Source organism: Rhinatrema bivittatum, chromosome 8 (assembly GCF_901001135.1).
Source record: "Rhinatrema bivittatum chromosome 8, aRhiBiv1.1, whole genome shotgun sequence".
NCBI lineage: Eukaryota > Metazoa > Chordata > Amphibia > Gymnophiona > Rhinatrematidae > Rhinatrema > Rhinatrema bivittatum.
Genome location: NC_042622.1, coordinates 183,732,819 through 183,752,261, shown reverse-complemented (window position 1 = coordinate 183,752,261; position 19,443 = coordinate 183,732,819). Strand labels below are relative to the sequence as shown.

At 42.9% G+C, this 19,443-nt stretch overlaps 1 protein-coding gene across 3 annotated transcripts in view; it reads right to left on the bottom strand.

The window, feature by feature from the left end:
- Positions 1-350: 350 nt before the first annotated feature.
- RABEP1 (rabaptin, RAB GTPase binding effector protein 1) overlaps positions 351-19,443 on the bottom strand; it is a 144,171-nt gene continuing 125,078 nt past the window's right edge. For 2 of the 3 annotated variants that reach the window (XM_029611999.1, XM_029612001.1), the window contains exons 15-19: positions 15,237-15,248; positions 13,762-13,817; positions 5,678-5,776; positions 4,994-5,110; positions 351-4,348 (exon numbers count right to left, since the gene is read on the bottom strand). In XM_029611999.1, coding sequence (XP_029467859.1) covers positions 4,247-4,348; positions 4,994-5,110; positions 5,678-5,776; positions 13,762-13,817; positions 15,237-15,248 — 386 coding nt within the window. In that variant the 3' untranslated portion in view covers positions 351-4,246. The remainder of the gene's footprint in view (positions 4,349-4,993; positions 5,111-5,677; positions 5,777-13,761; positions 13,818-15,236; positions 15,249-19,443) is intronic. The other variant, XM_029612000.1, reaches the window with a different exon arrangement.

Below are 19,443 nucleotides of genomic sequence, written 5' to 3'. Positions count from 1 at the left end.
TAGCTCCTGCATGATATTTAGGTAATAATTAAACTGGTCTTCCTACCTATGGGCACACCATAGCCTGGTGTGGATGCCAAAAGGAGAAGGGAATTTTTCCTTTTAAAATCCTTAATTTCATTGTCACAAAATCAGCCAGGAAAATAAGTGTTGCAACTTTGAGAGCCTTAACCCATAGTTTCCCACAGGCTGTCAGATTTTCCAAATATCCACAAGTTTTACATACAGTATATTCTGAAAATTAAACTAGCTGGGGGCCCCCCCGGGCAGGTTTCCAAAAATCTTTGCAGACAGACATCTGTAGAAGGCCAGATTTTAAATTTAGGTTACCAAAAAAATAAATACAGAAAGATTCTTCAGCAGCTTATTTATTTTGAACACTTTCTTCATAAAGACACCTTCAGTACAGTTAAATGGTTACACTGCAATCCTCTGAACAGAATTCTCTAGCCACGATTGCACAGGCCAGCAATGGCAGGCAGTAGTTCCTTTCAAATACTTAACAGGAGAACAAAAACAGGCCAACAGTCACTCTGACTCTTACTAACATGATATGACTTGGGAGCCACTGAGCTTGCAAACAACCAATGATGTGGATATGTTCAATTATGCAGAGGGGCAAGCTGTCACAAATCATTTGAGCACAGAGAATTAGCACTATTCATAGAGGGAGAGTTGGTAGTATATTTCAGAACATAATACTGCATTTATGCTATTTCTGTAAGTAGAGTGTGCATGCCATACTGGTTAGCTGCAATGACCTATTGAAATAGTAAATTATTGGTTAACAGACATGCCAGTTTGTTTTTCACAAGTTAAGACTGCATACCACTTTTGGGAATACTGAAGTTCATTGAATTTTAAGCCTAAAATTTATTCACAAAATATATAAAAACTCAACCCTGTTTTTATCCTACAGTGTTTTGCAGTCTCTAATGTCTTCACTGCCTGGCATGCCACTGTGTTAAGCAAAAGTGTTTCATTAACCTATGACTGTTCATTAACAAGCAGAGTTGAGGTTTTGTGTCTGTCAAATCTTGCTTCTGTTCCTCACATAGCATTACTGTTCTTTTATAAGCTAGTAAAATGCTTCAGCTATGAAATGCATTTGAATGATTAGCGAAGCAAAAAATGTATGCCATGTTATATTCAATATACTAAACCAGAAGTACATACTATATTTTTGTCATTTAGTTATGACTCTGCAATAGGAGCAAACATTTTTCATAGAACAAAAAGGACCTCCCCATCCCTCTTACACAAGGTCCCTTTTCTAACAAGATCTTCTGAAAAAAATGGTGATCTCAGTGGACCCACAAGTACAAAAAACAAAGATTTAACATGGCCACCATAGACAATATGGTTCACATATTTCTTGCCTCTGGTACTTTCAAACTATCCATGGATCTTGCCCACTTTAATGGTCAATCATTTTTATGACCCAAAGGTCTCAAACTCCATTCTCATTTGAGAAGGAATGACAGTTTGCCAATTTTACTCTTAAATTTCAGTAAGAAACTATTTCAATTCTGCACTTTCGCAATTTCTTTTCTATACTGTTTACTATCACCTCCCTAATTTGGATTACTTGCTTATAAAACACATACCCATATACCAAATCATCCTAAACTAAGGACAAGATGTAAATCAACTGCAGAATATGGAGCCAGAATTAGCCTCCCCCCAGCGGCTGCAACTTGCTTAGCTATAGTTTTGCTTTCAAAATCTGAATCAGCTACTAGATGGAGGAATGATTGAGGCTGATCTGAGTTAACAGGTTTTAAGTTGGTAGGGAGTGTATTGCCTTAGAATGCTCTGGCAGGTAGCACCTCCACATGGATGTTTACTCATACCATGGCAGGAATGAACCTCACTTGTAAACCAGCATATGAAGATATGATCTCAATTTCTTCACACATGTATTGTACCAACTCTTTCTGGAGTTCATAGGATGTAATGTTCTCTGTTTCATCTCAGTGCACCGTTCAAATGACAAATAATCCCAGACAGTTACTGTCACACTCTTCAAAACAATGGGCTCAGCCTATTCTGTCTACCAGAGTAAATAAGGAGTAATTTGTTACTGCAACAGCAAGAACTTGTCAACTGCCAGCTCATTTTCATGTCCTGAGCAATCCTGGGAAAAGCCTTAGCAACACCTAAAAATAGTCTGTGGGTGTAAGAGCTGAACATTTTAATTTACTGTGTACTAGTTGGCAAAACAAAATTTAGGGAATTATTGTACTATACAAGTTAAGGATATCTTACATATGTTACAGTTTAGTGGTATTCTAATCTTGCCTTATCAAACAGTTGGGTTTCTAAATCTCCCAAGACACTGCAGTAGCTGGCAGATAACTGCAGCTCTCTTGCCTCCAGGCCTGCTCTATTCTATTTACATTCTTAGATAACTCTTGCTTTAAAATGTAGTATTATGTGAAAACATACACTTTCTTAAAAGTCACAATAGCAAATACAAGCTCTAGTTTATCACCCATGAGTACACTCACCCCAGTACATGACACACACACGTGTGTTTTGTTTTTAAACACATTATGGTTATTCCATTACATTCATTGCAGGGCCCTGACACAGCAAGTACTCACAGGTACAGTCTATGGGAAGAAGCAGGAAACTAGCAGACAGAAGTAATCACTTTCATCTAGCAGAAACATTAAAAGTATATTCAGGTTGCATTAAACCTAGGCCAACATTACTGCAGCTTGAAACCCCCCCCCCCCCCCCCCTATTAAGAGGGGGTCATTTATGGGACAGCAACATGTCCTGGCTTGTTTGTGAAGATGTACAAACCTATCTATATGTAAAACTTTTGACCACAACCTTTCAAGGCTCATTTTTTTTTTTCAGTAAGTGGGGTAAACCTCTACTGGCAAAAATCATCATTTAAGAACTTCCCAGTGACAAACAGTATTTCTCACCTGTGCATTTTCCGCATCACAAAAATAATAGTACTAGTTAATACTCAGAAGAATTCTCAAGCACCAGTTTGTTACTAACAAACAAGAAATCAGATTGCTTTTCCAAGTTTTCAGATTTATAGGTGACAGTATTTACCATAGCCCCCCAACACGTACAGCTGTGTAAACACACAGCAAACAGGGAACAGGTCAAATTTATACTACAGCAGGTAAAGAGTACAAATGTTTAGCATTCTCAGATAGCACTACACACATGAAAAGAAGTTACCTAAACTGAAGTTTTCCATTTGGTACCAGCTGTCTTTGCACTGCTTGCTGCAGGGTCAGTGGGATCACTGTTCCTGATCTTCAAACGTTAAGCTGCTCTCCATGGGTCATAAAACCAGCTGTACTTTGCCACTCAAAAAGTGAATGGGTTTGACGCATAGATGAGCAGCACAGTAACTACAAAAGTGTAGGAGAATCTCCAAAATAGAAACAGATCTGTGTGGAACCACTGCTTTAAAATACTTGGGCCTGACAAGCCTAAACTGTACAGACAGGATAAAGTCTGCAGAACAATTTAAGCAACAGTTTAACAGTGAATCAAACCTAGTACAATTTCTAAGGCATTTTGTCAATATTTGAAGGCCTGCCTCTTTCTTGTGCTTTTAACAGAAGTACAAATTCAGCTTTTTTTTTGGTTTGTATTTGTTATAGTTTAATTTTACAACTGTATATCTGACCAGTAACTTACTTGGCAATCTAATCATCAGCTCAGTTCCCTACCAGAAAAGTTTCAGAAAGAAGATAATAGTACAAGAGATAGACAGTAGGAAATAAACTCAATTTGCAGGGTCCTGCGAGTAAGTTCAGATAATTTTAATATAAAATATCCATACTGTATACTACACATGGTTTTTATCTGCTAGCTAGACATTATTACTGACTAGCTCTATTCAAAACAGAGTGCTTTTAACCACATCAGTTTTCTCTCTCATTTTTAAGCAGAAATGTTCTGCCTTTAACCGCTACAGGGCAGGAAGAGGATGTGCCCCACAGACACATACATCTGTATCAAAAGCCAGCCACAGAAATGTGCATGTTTCCACAGTATGAGGGACACAAATCTTATCTCAAGAGCAGACCACATATTCATTAGTGTTCCCAGCGGATGCATTTCTGCTTACACTGCTTCTTCCCAGCATAACCCATTCTCCTCCCAACCTTCAGATCTTGCTTTCAGTTAGAATTAAATAATTAATGTTGCTATAAAGATGAGTTTACAAAAATCGCAAATGCAGCCTCTGAATCCTGCATTCAGGGTGTCATGTTTCAGGAAGCTGATTAATGTCCGTCAGTTTTGTATCGTTCAGGATTTCACGAATTCTTTCCAAGGAATCCGCCTGCCGGATCCTTTCTAACTGCACCTGAAAGAAAGGAAAAAGGCACTGGTCATAGATTTTGTTTGAACAAGGATTAAAAAAAAAAATCTGCTGTCAACATCCTCAGCCAGTCTGTTTTTTGGGACCCTCACCTAATTTGTAAGACAGATTCAGAAGAACTATTCCAGTCCTGCCACTTTAAAAAAAAATTTTTTTAAAAGGATGTTCTGATCTGTTTTCAGAAGCAGATAATTTATTGCCAAAAATCACATTATTCAATCATGTATATACAGTATTTGGGGGTAGGGTATGACTTCCAAGATTCTTGGCCAGATACTGGACTTACCCAAATCATACCTGGTACTCAGAATAACTAAGAATGCCACATGCTACACAAAATGACTGTTTCAATGATGTATAGTCATGGAATATTTTGCTTAGAAGTTGTCTAACTTATACTTGGCAGTACAACTTTTCAGTTTATTCAAAAAATCACCAAGTTTAGCTGCTCTTTACGACCTTTTAGTGTGACACTCACAAAAACACAAAACTTCCAAAGTAGACTGACGGGTGTATTTCTATTTTAGGTAAAAGTGGGATGGCCGAATGTACCACTTTGGCTTACCTTTGTTTTGATTTTGAAATGCAGCTTAGAAAACCAGTGGATACAGACTGAAATCCAGTTCTTACCTGAAGGGTCTGAGATAGTTTAACAAAATCTCTCTGCACTTGCTCACTGACATCTAGTTCAGTCTGCAGACGCTGTACTTTATTCTTCTCTTCTGATGCCAGTTGTTCCAGGGTAGCCTGAAAAACACAAGCTCTTAATGCACAAGCGCTTGTACTTTGCAAAAAAAAAACAACCCACTTCAAGCTATAATGATGTTTTTCAGATTTACACCACCCAAGGTAATTAACCTGATTCAAAGAACCTTTATTCAAACAAGACAAAAGGTCTGTATTGCACAGTACCAGCAAGACTGCAAGGGCACCTTGTACATCAAACTGAGTAGAAGACTTCCTCTCAGTTTTATGGCAGGAATCAAGTCCTTTTCCTGGAGAAGGAAATAGTGTCAAGCCATCTAAAACATATTCATCACTTTCTTATGTGGAAAAATGAATATAATTATGCATATTCTACCAGACTGCCAATGAAGAGAAGCTTAAGTGAATTCTTCAAGGTCACACAGCGAGTTAAAATGGAGCATGGATTCAGATCTCACTTCATTTAACCACGAGCCTACAGAATTGTCCTATTTAATAGATGCTAACTATATACATTTTACATACTAATATTGCTTTAGAACTATATTTTGTGATCAGCTTATGGACCCATATCATTAGTAAGGATTGTATCAGCAGAGCAGTAAGTACCTTAGTAGCTGTCTCCTTCTTCAGCTGAGCTTCTAAATTATTTTTAATTAATTGCAGACTCTCAAGTTCCCGTGTCTTTTCTTGCATAGCAGACTCCAGCTGTGAAAAGAAAAGTAAAATTTGTTCTTACCTGCTCAATTTCATTCCTGTAGTACCACAGACCAGTCCAGACTCCTGGGTTTATGCCTCCCTTCCAGCAGGAGGAGACAGAGAAAGTTTAACTGACACTGCCATATAGCTTATCGTGCCTCCAGCAGTCCCTCAGTATTGACCTGTTCCAAAGCCAAGATAGTATAACATGAATCCATCCCCCCCCTGAATGAGCAGTGGGCAGAGGACAACCTAGAAAACAGACAAACTTGTCTCAATTAACAAAACACATCATTATAGCTTGAAGTGATTTTTTTTTTGTTTGGTCCTATGTGAGCGACATAGCGGACGGGATAGAAGGTAAGGTTTGTCTGTTTGCGGATGATACTAAGATCTGCAACAGAGTGGACACGCCGGAAGGAGTGGAGAGAATGAGACGGGATTTAAAGAAGCTGGAAGAGTGGTTGAAGATATGGCAGCTGAGATTCAATGCCAAGAAGTGCAGAGTCATGCATATGGGGTCTGGAAATCCGGAAGAACTGTATTCAATGGGGGGTGAAGGGCTGATGTGCACGGAGCAGGAGAGAGACCTTGGGGTGATAGTGTCTAACGATCTGAAGTCGGCGAAACAATGTGACAAGGCAATAGCTAAAGCCAGAAGAATGCTGGGCTGCATAGAGAGAGGAATATCGAGTAAGAAAAGGAAAGTGATGATCCCCTTGTACAGGGCCTTGGTGAGGAGAGACCGTATCTCCGAAGAGACAGAGACAGGATGGAGGCGGTCCAGAGAAGGGCGACCAAAAAGGTGGATGGTCTTCATCGAATGACTTATGAGGAGAGATTGAAGAATCTAAATATGTACACCCTGGAGGAAAGGAGAAGCAGAGGTGATATGATACAGACTTTCAGATATTTGAAAGGTTTTAATGATCCAAAGATAACGACAAACCTTTTCCATTGGAAAAAAATCAGCAGAACCAGGGGTCACGATTTAAAACTCCAGGGAGGAAGACTCAGAACCAATGTCAGGAAGTATTTCTTCACGGAGAGGTTGGTGGATGCCTGGAATGACCTTCCAGAGGAAGTGGTGAAGACCAAAACTGTAAAGGACTTCAAAGGGGCATGGGGTAAACACTGTGGATCCATAAAGTCTAGAGGATGTGAATGAAGAGTGGGTGGCTCATGGGAACGATGGCTACTACCTGGTGATAATACCCTTATTCAATAAACATACACACGGTTAATGCGACTCCAACATTGCTCTAAGCTTCAGCGGCAATGAGGAAATGTGGAAAAAAGGATTTGCATTCACAAAAAAGCGGGGAGTAGCTTGCTTGTTACAGCGGTTACTACCCCAAACCAAATGAGCCTGATACTTCACTTTCAATGCATATCCAGCATAGCTCTCTGCTTCAACGGCAGGGGGGAGGGGGGAATGAAGAAAGGTGGATTTATATTCAGGCAACAACCAACAAGGACTGAATTACCTAGTCTGGATAAACAGATAAGCATGGGTGTAACTTGCTTATTGTGGTGGTTAATACCCCTAACTAATTAAGCTATTTCACTTAGATGCAGTTCCTACACTGCTCTCTACATTAATGGCAGGGGTGGAAGGGAAACAGAATAAAAAAGGTTACTAAGAGCAAAGAGAAACAGATAAGTATGTGAGAAAAAAAAAAGTGTGAAAGCTTGCTGGGCAGACTGGATGGGCCGTTTGGTCTTCTTCTGCCGTCATTTCTATGTTTCTTCAGACTAAGTACCATAAACATAAATTATATAATTACTACCTTGTAAGCAATCTCTCCTGCTTATATGCCATTCTCTCCAGTTAGAAATTGTTTAACCTATCCTCTTCTAACAGCCTAGTTCAACTTTCCCTGTTTTAATGTAACTTTTTTTGCTTTCTTTGTTAACTGGTTACCCCTAGTTCATTGTAAACCGGTACGATAAGACCTCGTCTTGAGAATCGGTATATTAAAAGAATTTAAATAAATAAATAAATAAATATTTATGTTTATGTTAATAATTTAACTTTTATTAATGTTATTTAGCTTTTTGCTTTGTTTAAAATTATTTCATTATTAACGTTTAAATGTATTAGACTAAGGAATTTTACTTCCTGCTTATTCTGTTTCATTGTAAACCGGTTTGATATGCATTTTATGCAGGAAAATCGGTATAAAAAAAACTAAAAATAAATAAATAAATAAATAAATAAACAAACAAACGATCGAGTGGCCTCTCCAAAACTCACTACCTCCATTGGGCGGGACTCAACTGATCTGTGGTACTATAGGAATGAAAATTAGCAGGTAAGAACCAATTTTCCTTTCCCTGTATGTACCCAGATCAGTACAGACTCCTAGGAAGTACCAAAGCTTCCTAAACAGGGTGGGACCTCAAGAGTCCCGCTCGAAGTACACTCTCAAAGCCCCCAGCCTCTGGAGCCTGGACATCCAAATGATGTCTGGCGAAATGTGCAGAGACTTCCAAGTGGCTGCCCTGCAAATCTCCTGCAGCAACACTTGTTGACACTTGGCCCAGGACACTGCCTGGGAATGAGTAGAATGATCTCTTAAGCCCTCTGGTACTGGATGCCCCTGACAGATATACACTGATCCAATAGCTTCCTTCAACCACCACTCATCATGGCTTTCAATGCCTTATGGCCTTTCTTTGCACCATTCCACAATACAAAAAGGTGATCTGACAACCAGAAGTTGTTAGTGACTTTAAGGTATCCCAATAATGTGTGCTTAATGTTCAAGAGCCGTAACTCCCTCGCATGAGGTGCTGTAGCCTCCAAGTTTGGGAAAGCCAGAAGCTCACTGACTGATTTACATGAAACGACGAAACCACCTTTGGAAGAAAGGCTGGAACTGTCTTCAAGGTAACCCCCGAGTCTAAAGTTCTCAAAAAAAAGGCTCCCTACATGACTAGGTTTGAAGTTCCAAGATTTGTTTGGCAGAACAAATCACCACCAAGAAAATCACCTTCAACGTAAGATCCTTTATGGTAGCCCTTTTGAGAGGCTCGAATGGCTCCGTACACATACCTTTCAAAACCACATTAAGTCTCCAGGAGGAACAGAGCTTCTGAACCGGAGGTCGCAAATGCTTTGCTCCACAGAGAAAATGCACCACATCCGGGTGTACGGACAGCGCTGCTCCATGCACCTTGCTCCAGAGACACCCCAGAGCTGCCACTTGTACTCTGAGGGAATTGAAGGACAACCCCTTCACCAAACCTCTTTGCAAGAAAGTAAGAATATTTGCTACAGAGGCTCGCATAGGAACACCACCTTACTCCAAGCACCAATCCTCAAACACCTTCCAGACTCTCACATACACCAAGGAGGTGGAAGCCTTCCTAGCTTGCAAAAAAGAGTAGTAATAACCTCCTCAGAGTAGCCCTAGTCTCTTAAGCACATCCACTCAAAAGCCAAGCCGCGAGACAGAAGCGATCTGCCTGATCCGAAAATGTAGGACCTTGTCGTAAGAGATTCGGCAGATGAGCGAGCCGCAATGAGCCGTCTATTGCCAGATTTACCAGGTCCTCCGAGGCCACTTGAATCACATCCCCTTGATGGACCTCCATGCGCCGCAATATCGTGCCCACCAGCGACCATGGCAGAAACACATATAGCAGGACTTCCCTCGGCCAGGGAAGAACCAAGGCATCGATTCCTTCTGCCCCATGCCCTCTTCTGCGACTGAAGAAGCTGGCCACCTTGGCAATTCGCTGAGTTGCCATCAAGTTCACGCATGGCACACTCCATCTGGCACTGATGAGAGCCATCACCTCCCTGGGATCCAGTTTCTGATGGCTGAGGAAATCCGCCTGCACATTGATGGATCCTGCTATGTGAAGCCGCAAGCAACCCTAAGTGTTGTTCTGCCCAGTGAAACAGCTCCTGAGCTGCCGCTTGACTCCTGATACCATGCTGCCGGTTGATATAAGCCACGGTAGTCGCATTGACGGACAAGATCTTGACTGGACAGCCATGCACGAGAAGAAGAAAAGCAGACAGTGCCAACTGTACTGCCCTCGTCTCTAGGCGACTGATTGACCAAGACGCCTCCTCTGGCGACCACTCCCCTTGTACCGACTGACCTTGGCAAACAGCACCCCAACCGGAAAGACTGGCGTCTGTGGTGACCACTGTCCACTCCGGGACATCCAAGTCCACCCCTAGACTCAATTGGTCCCGACCAAGCCACCATGAGAGACTGGACCTGGTAAAATCTGGCAGTGGAAGCAGAAGATTAAATTGTTCTGACAACGAATCCCACCAAGAAAAAAGTGCCGTTTGCACGGGCCTCATATGGGCAAATGCCCAAGACACAAACCCCAGCATGGACACCATGGAGCCAAGTAACTGTAGATAATCCCAGACCCTGGCATCTGGCTTTCCAACAAACACCAAACCTGCAACTGCAACTTGAGAATGTGCTCCTGTCAGAAAAACCTTCCCCAACTTGGTATCAAAACGTGCTCCCAGAAACTCCAACTGTTGAGATGGGACAAGATGACTCTTGGTCCAATTTACTATCCAGCGAGCAACCGTAAATGCTGTAGTACCAGATACACCACTTGCTTACAATGGTTTTCTGACTTCACCCAAATGAGCCAGTCATCTACGTATGGGTGTACCAGTATGCCCTCCTTCCGAAGGGATGCTGCGACCACCACCATTACACCTTGGTAAAAGTTCATGGAGCCATCACCAATCCAAACTGCAGAGCACAAAATTGAAAATGCATGCCTAGAATAGAGAACCTCAGAAACCTCTGATGATCGGGCTGGATGCCTATATGCAAGTATGCCTCAATCAGATCTAGGGACGCCAAGAACTCCCCCTTGTGCACTACTATGATCACAGACAGAGAGTTTCCATGCAAAAATTAGGAATTTTGAGGGCGTTGATGACGCTCTTCAAATCCAGAATTGGACGAAAAGGCCCCTCTTTCTTTGGAACTAAAAAGTAAATGGATTAACAACCCATCCCTTGTTCATTCACAGGCACAGAAACAATGGCTCCAAGCATCCGCAGATGATTCAGAGTCTGCTTTACTATCCGCCTCTTTTCCACATAGCGCAAGGGGAGACCATGGACCGATCCCAAAGCGGACGAGCAAATTCTAAAGTGTAACTTTGTTCTACCGTGTTTAAGACCCACAGTTCCACAGTGATTCTGGCCCACTCCTCGTAAAACAGGGTCAGCCGACCCCTTATAAGCGGGAAGGAGGAGCGGACCAGCCTCGTTTCATTGTGCTGACTTGGCTCCAGAACCGCCTTGTCCGGAGCTGTCTCTATCAGACTTTCATCCCCAAAAGGACTGGTTCCAGGACTGCTGCCTCCCCAAGGCTGGTCTCTGCCCACCAGAGAATGATCTGCCTGGACAAAACCACCTGTTCACTCGGAACCGCACACACCCATAAGAGGAATACCTCGCCACTCTGGGCTTATCCTCAGGCAGCTTGTGAACCTTATTGTCCCCAAGATGCTTTATCAGCTCCTCCAACTCCTCTCCGAAGAGCAGTTTCCCCCTTAAAAGTTAGCGCTCCTAGCTGAGACTTAGATGAGACATCTGCTGACCAGTTTCGTAACCACAGCAGCCTTCTTGCTGAGACCGCCAATATCATGGTCCTAGAGGTCATCCGAATGAGGTCATACAGAGCATCCGCACCATAAGCCACTAAGGCTTCCATCTGCTCCGCCTCCTGAGAGGACATGGACCTGTCGGACTGCAGCTGTTGGACCCAACGTAGCCCTGGATGAAGCATGAAACTGCTGCAAACCACAGTCCGAATGCAGAGTGTCAACACCTCAAAAAGTCTTTTTCAGATGAACCTCAAGCCTTCGGTCCTGCAGGTCCTTCAAAGCTGCAGCCTCAGCCACTGGAATCGTCATCTTCTTGGTTTCCGCCAACATGGTGACATCTACCTTTGGCACCCTCAATAGCTCCAAATTGTCCTCAAGTAAAAGATATAATTTATCCATCGCCCGGCCCACCTTCAGTCCGGTCTCCGGAGTGTCCCACTACAGACCACCAACTGCTTAACGGACTTAAAAAAAGGAAAAGTCCTCACCAGGCCCCGTAAGCCAGCCATAACAGAGTCCACATCCTTCTATTCTGACTCCTTCTCCAGAAGCTTGATCCCCAACTCCTCTAAAACATGGGGAATCAGGGGCCCTAACTCTTCCCTACGGAAGAGCCGCACCACCTTCAGATCATCACTGATAACAGGCTGGCCTTCCTCATCTTCCCCAGATTCCTGCCCCCCCCCCAGGGAAGGATCCATTTGACAAGTGCCGGACCGAACCAGAATGTCACCATCAGACCCCTCTAAAAATTCGTCCCCCACAGCACGCGGCATGGGCTCCCAAACCCTGGTAGCCTCCGGTCTGCCTGCAGTTCTGGGCTCTCTTCTTGGGCAGAGGCTCAGTGGAATCATCAAGCTTGGGGCCCATGCTGCCCTGTGGACTTTCGGGCCCTATAAGCTTTGTGCATCAATAGTACAAAATCCACATAAAAGGAGGCAGAACTATCGGAATCCTCCCCCAGGAGGTCCTCTGCCAACCCCACCCGAGCGGGACTCCCATCAACTGGGGACAACGAGGAAGGGAAATCCCCCCCCCCCCCCCCCCCCGTCTTAGTTTGAGTGGTAAATGTGGCCAAGATTGTCGATGGGAAATGGCTCCGGGTCCTCCAGCGATGCCTGTACAAGCGCTGCCAGTTAGATCCCCCCCCCCCCCACATCCCCATGGACATGCCCGAATTGCCCTCTCCCCCCAGGAGGCAGAGGGAGCAGTGGCCGCTGTGTGCGAATCTCCACAGCCGACGCACTTCAAGCCGCGTGGCATGCTCCCCCCCGCAACCGCCCGACAAAGGAGAGGAAGACAAGGGAAAGCCTTCAAACGCCAAGCTGTACTCGGTGAAAAAAACCACCCGCCAAGGACAGAAGGCAGAGCCTTTCACCGGCAAGTCCTGACAACTCTGCTTCTTTTTTTTTTTTTTTTTTAACTTTAAGAAGCGGACAAAGGAACAGAAGAGGCACTTTCCTGTTCTGAAGACGGGCAACAGGCTCCTTCAATCCTCCTGGGGCGGAGGGAGCTGGGTCCATCTGCTTTCTGCCCCCAGCTACCGGGACACAGCAAATAAGAGTGCCCAACCCCTTGCTCGTCCACCTCAAGACCAGGAGGGATAGCCCCACCAGGGAAGAATTTAAACTTTTATTTATTTATTTTTTAAAGTTTAGTTGAGACTGCAGGTATACACATCTACCATCCGCTGGAGTCAGAGAAATACTGAGGGACTGCAGGAGGCATGTTAGGCTATATGGCAGTGTCAGTTAAACTTTCTCTGTCTCCATCTGCTGGAAGGGAGGATTAAACCCAGGAGTCTGGACTGATCTGGGTACATACAGGGAATTTAAGTTCAATAAATTAATTAATCCTTTCCAATGCTTAAGATCTCCATCACTACCTATTGCTGAAACTTTTATTGGTCAGGTTGACCATATTTCCAGGTAGTTTTATAATTTTCAATTGTTCCTATGTCCTGGAACCATAAGGAACTTGAATCAAACAAACAATGCTACCTTTAAGCTGCTAAAGAGAACAATGAATTGTTTGAATAAGATTAAAGACATGGGTGTGCTTAATTTAGAGGGTGGGTGGGTGGAAGTATAGTGCATACACAGAATGGCATTTTCAAGTTTGAGTGCTTATTCCCCGTACCTTTCCTCTGCCTGCAGAAGAAGGTGGTACAAAGTCCATAGGGAGTTTTGCACCCATGTGCCTCTGTAAGATAATTTTCAAAAGAAAAAAAAAACAAACTACATATGGATCTTTGCATCTAGGCAGATTCCTTAAAATTGCTTCCCCCCCCCCTTTTACATCTAACATTTCAGAAAGATTCTATAGCTGAATATTAATTTCCATTTGAAGGACATCAATTTACAAAAGCCTCCAGAATAAATACTTACCTGCTCCTTCTGTAATTTTATTCTGTCCAATTCAGTTTTTAGACTGGAAACGGAAGCTACAGAAAGGAGAAAATGTATCAGTATGTAAGTCTTCTCAATTATAAAAAAAAAAAAAAAAAAAAAAAAAAAGTTGATGCATATCTAAAACAGTGCTTCAAACTACATGAAAATATATTTTAAACTTTTGTTCAGTAGTTTGTATGTCTGAGTTAGATTCTCAATTAATAACCATACCATAACACAATGCAGCCTGTTCACATCGCCTGCTCAACTTTATAGTCCCTTCCTCTCCCTCAAAGATCCCATTTGTGTCCCATGCTCTTTTGAGTCCAGGCAGACCAGCCAGCACCTCCCAGTTTTTCCTGCCAAACTATTCTCCGAGTTGCATAAAATTAAAATCGATGTAAAAAATAAATAAAATAAAGAGAAATTGAAAGAGAAAGACAGGCATCAGTAAGTTGTCGCTGGGAGTTGCAGGTAGTTCTAACATCTACGCAAGCTTGTTAAGTTGTTTATATATGCTGAAAGCCCTTTGGCTTGTTATAAAGTTTATTAAATATTAGACTTCGCTTGTTACAGATAATACTGGCATACTAAGGTTAGTACGGATGCCTATAAAGGGCAACATCTGTCTCCATCTGCTGGACTGGTTTTGGACTCAAGGAAAGGAAATTATCAGGTAAATGTAAATTTCTCCCTTCACTGCAGATTAGTGATCAATTGAATAGCAACACTGAGAACTGGTTAAAACAGCCCTCACTTTTACATGAAATCATAGGCAGGATACTGTTAGTAACATGGGCAGTAGAAAAGTATAAAAATTAAATCTGTGTATTGATTTGCACCCCAGTATAGTAGTAACATGTTTGCATGCAATTCAGCTACTTCTGAATAGAGCCAGTGACATGTTATCCATTTGCGATACTTGTACTTAAGTCTCAAAACAAAAGTGTGTCCCCATATAGCAGCATAAAATTAAGAGAGGCATTTCAATGCTGGGAGCCAATAGTGTCCCCCCCTCTCTCACAGTGAATAAATCCAGAGGAGAATATTAAGCTATGTTGAATGCAATACGAATGTAATAAACACTGCCCGAGCAGATAAGTCAAATATGGTTTAAAGCAAAACGCACACTCTGCATGGCCCTATCACTGAATTTGGAACATTTTGGAAATGGTCTGATCCAAACTATAAAGAATACTGCTGCTTGCAATTCATCTAACTTCCCAATTTCTAACAGCAGCTCAGTTCAAGCCAAGTGGTTTCTTGAAAATACATTACAGCACCTTCCATACAATAAATGGAGATATGAAAAAAAAAAAAAAAGAGCCACAGAATTTCTAGATTCTGCCAACACATGTGAGTTGGCGAGCCTGTTACTTCAGTATCAGTGAAAATATCGCTTTCCCAAAAAAAATACTGCTATGCACTTCTTAGGGACAACACAGTGAGTTACTAAAGGAAATCCCTCCTACCTTCTAAGATGTCTGCACATCAGTCAATGAAATGAAAGCAAACCAAGAAAAAAAAAAAAGAAAGAATGAAATAAGCCTTGAACAGCAGAAATCAGGAAAGACATCCAACAGCATACAGGTTATACCAAATTTGCAGATGACACAAAATTGTTTCAAGTCATTAAAATGGCAGTGTATTGTGAAAAATACAGAAGGACCTTTTGTAAGACTGGGAAGGGACACTGAACATCTAAATTAAATAAATAAATAAATAAATAAATAAAAGTCTTTTTCAAGCCCACAACGAGTTATTCAGATCTATTATTTTCTTCCTTTTTTCAATCAGAAATTTACACATGCTGACTTCAATATAAAATCTTGTTTACTTAGTTCTTGTTCAATGTAAAACTTCTTTTTTATTCTGTTCTATGTAAACCGCTATTTGTAGCGATAGTTACTGTTCTTTGTGAACCGGGGTGATATGTATATTATACAGGAACCTCCGGTATATAAATTATTTAAATAAATAAATAAATAAATAAATAAATAAATAAATGGCAGATGCAATTTAATGTGGTCAAGTGCAAAGTAGTGCATGTAGAGAAAAATAATCCCAACTACAGGTAACATGATGCTGGATTCCGTGTTAGAAATTACCACCCAGGAAAAGCACTTCAGAGTCCTTACGGGCAAGACCTTGAAATCTTCAGCTCTGTGTTCAGTGGTGGTCAAAAAGGCAAATAGAATGTTAGGAATATTTGGAAAAGAAGAGAACAAAACTGAGAATATCACAATGCATTTGTATAGATCAATGGTGCAACCACACCTTGAGTATTGTGTGCAGTTCTGGTCAGCCCATCTCAAAAAAGACATAGCGGACACAGAAAAGGTACAGAGAATGGCAATGAAAATGATAAAGGGGATGGAAAAGCTCCCTTATGTAGAAAGGCTAAACAAATTAGGGCTCTTTAGATTGGAAAAGAGATGACCGAGAGGGAATTTGATTGGAAAATTATAAAATCATGAGTAGAGTGGAACAGGTAAATAGGGAACTGTTATTTACCCTTTCAAATAGGACTAGGGGGACCCTCCATGAAACTAGCAAGTAATAGATTTAAAACAAACGCACAGTTAAGCTATGGAATTTACTACCGAAGGATGTGGTCAAGGCAACTAACATAGTGGGATTCAAGAGAATTGGACAAGTTTCTGAAGGAAAAGTCCATAAAGGACAAGTGGTTCTTCCCTGTAGTACCACAGATCAGTCCAGACGAGTGTCCAGACTGGAGGCAGAGAACAAAAACTTTGAGGCACTGCTACACAACAGAGTGCCACCTGCAGTCCCTCAGTATTGACCTGTACCCAAGCCAGAGATGATTATGTTAAACCTTCCCCTACACTAAGGGCAAACCAAGACTTAAAGTTGGAGCCCCTGGAACTAGGCCCTCGAGTTAACAGAAAAAAACATATATCCAGCTATGTACACTTCTCATTACTCTGACTACATCAACCCTCAGCTCAGCAACATCAAGAAACGAGGAAGTCTTTTGAAAGATGGGGATGGGTCTCTGGCCTGATCCCTGGTTCTTCAGGAACGAAAATTAGCAGGTAAGAAAGCAAATGTTGCTTACCTGTAACAGGTGTTCTCACAGGACAGCAGGATTTTAGTCCTCACATATGGGTGACATCATAGGATGGAGCCCAATCATGGAACACTTTTGACAAAGTTTCTAGAACTTTGACTGGCCCCTACACACACCCAGCATGGCACCAACCCTGCAGCCAGCAGGTGTTCTCCTTCAGTCTTGTTTAAAAAGCAACCGGAAGTGCCGAAAAATAAAATAAGAAACGTAATGAACCCAACACCGAGGGGCAGCGGGCGGGTTTCGTGAGGACTAACATCCTGCTGTCCTGTGAGAACACCTGTTACAGGTAAGCAACATTTGCTTTCTCACAGGACAAGCAGGATGGTAGTCCTCACATATGGGTGAGTACAGAGCTGAGGATGTCATAGTATGCACCAAATGTACCCAGGTGTGCAAGGCACTAGGACTGGGGTGAAATTTGGCAGAGGGCATTCTGAACCCTACCGGGCAGGCGGAAGGGTGTTGGTACATCAAGTTGTGAATAGGTTACGCAGGACAGACTGGCCGAAGATGGAATCTTGTCTTCCGGCCTTGTCCAAGCAATGTGGCTGTAAAGGTATGGAGAGAACTCCAGGTGGCAGCCCTACAAATGTCAGGAAGCGGCACAGAGCGTAGGTGTGCTACTGAAGTTGCCATGGCCCTCACAGAGTGTGCTTTAACACTGTCTTGAAGTGGAATGCCTACTTGCTGATAGCAAAAGGATATGCAGTCCGCTAACCAGGAGGAGAGAGTCTGCTTACCCACAGGCTGCCCCAATTTGATGGAATGGAAATAGACAAACAATTGAGTGCTTTTCCTGTGGGCAGCTGTATGGTCTAGGTAGAACGCTAGAGCCCGTTTAGAGTTAAGGGTATGTAGAGCCTGCTCTCCTGGATTGGAGTGGGGCCTGGGAAAGAAGATAGGCAGTATAATGGATTGATTAATGTGAAACTCCGATACTACCTTAGGTAAGAACTTAGGGTGAGTGCGGAGTACTGCCCGGTCCTGCACAAGTTTAGTGTAAGGCGGATAGGTAACTAGGGCCTGTAACTCACTAACTCTGCGAGCCGAAGTGATTGCCAAAAGAAAAATCACTTTCCATGTTAGATAGCGAAGTTCACAGGATTGGAGAGGCTCGAATGGTGGTTTCATGAGCCGACCCAAAACCAGGTTGAGGTCCCAAGAAGGGGCTGGAGGATGCAGTGGAGGCTTGAGGTGAAGCAAGCCTTTCGGAAAACGTGTTACGAGGGGTTGTACCGAAATAGGAACGTCCGCGACACCTTTATGGAAGGCGGCCACCGCACTAACATGCATTCTAATGGAGGAAGTTTTTAGACCTGACTCTGGCAAGTGCCAGAGATAGTCCAGAAACTTTGTGATTGGACAGGTAAAGGGGTCAAGGGATTGAGAAAAGCACCATGACTGAAACCTGTTCCATTTGTAAGAATAAGATTTGCTCGTGGAAGGCTTCCGTGAAGCAATCAGGACACGGGAAACTGATTCAGAAAGGTTAAGTGGCTGAAGGATTAAACTTTCAACATCCATGCCGTTAGGGACAAGGCTTGAAGATTGGGATGGTGCAGGCACCCGTCATGCTCAGTGTGCCAGTCAAAGTTCTAGAAACTTTGACAAAAGTGTTCCGTGATTGGGCTCCATCCTATGATGTCACCCATATGTGAGGACTACCATCCTGCTTGTCCTGTGAGAACCAATTTTCTTTTCCTTTCATACCCCGGATCAATCCAAGACGAGTGGGATGTACCCAAGCCCCTCTATTCTGGACGGGAATCCAAAAGACTTGTGCGCAAAACACACTCCCCAAACATCGCCTCCTCTGGGGCACGCACATCTAAGCAATAATGTTTGGCAAAAGTGTGAAGAGAAGACCACGTTGCAGCACGGCAGATCTCCTGCGGAGAAAGTAATTGACACTCTACCCACGAGTTAACCTGCGCCCTCGTGGAATGTTCTCGCAATCCCTCCGGCACCGGCTGGCCCTTGTAGATGTAAGCCAAAGCTATCATCTCCATTAACCAGCGAGTAATCATGCCTTTGGAAGCCTTATTTCTCTTCTTTACTCCACTGCACAGGACAAACAGATGATCCGATCTCCAAAAGGGATTAGTCACCTTTAAATATTGCAAAAGGATATGACAACGTCCAATAAGAGGTCCCCGAGCCATCGAAGAATCGGTCGCCAAGTTCGAAAAGGCAGGAAGCTATATCACCTTCAGCAAAAAGGATGGAACCATTCATAAGGAGACTCCATCATCCGAAAAACAGAGAAAAGGGTCCCTTAATAACAACGTTTGCAGCTCAGAGATTCGTCTAGCTGAACAAATAGCCACCAGGAAAACAGTCTTCAAGGTTAAATCTTTCAACGACACTCTCCACATCGGCTCAAAAGCAGGCCCACACAGCACCCGAAGAACCAAATTCAGATTCCATGCCAGGCAGATCTTCCACACTGGAAGATGCAGATGCTTTGGCCCTCTCATAAAACAAGCCACATGAGGCGCTCACAATTTTCCCCAAATCCTGCCACACAGGGAACCCAAAGCTGCTATCTAGACCCGGAGGGAATTGTACGCTAGCCCCTTAGA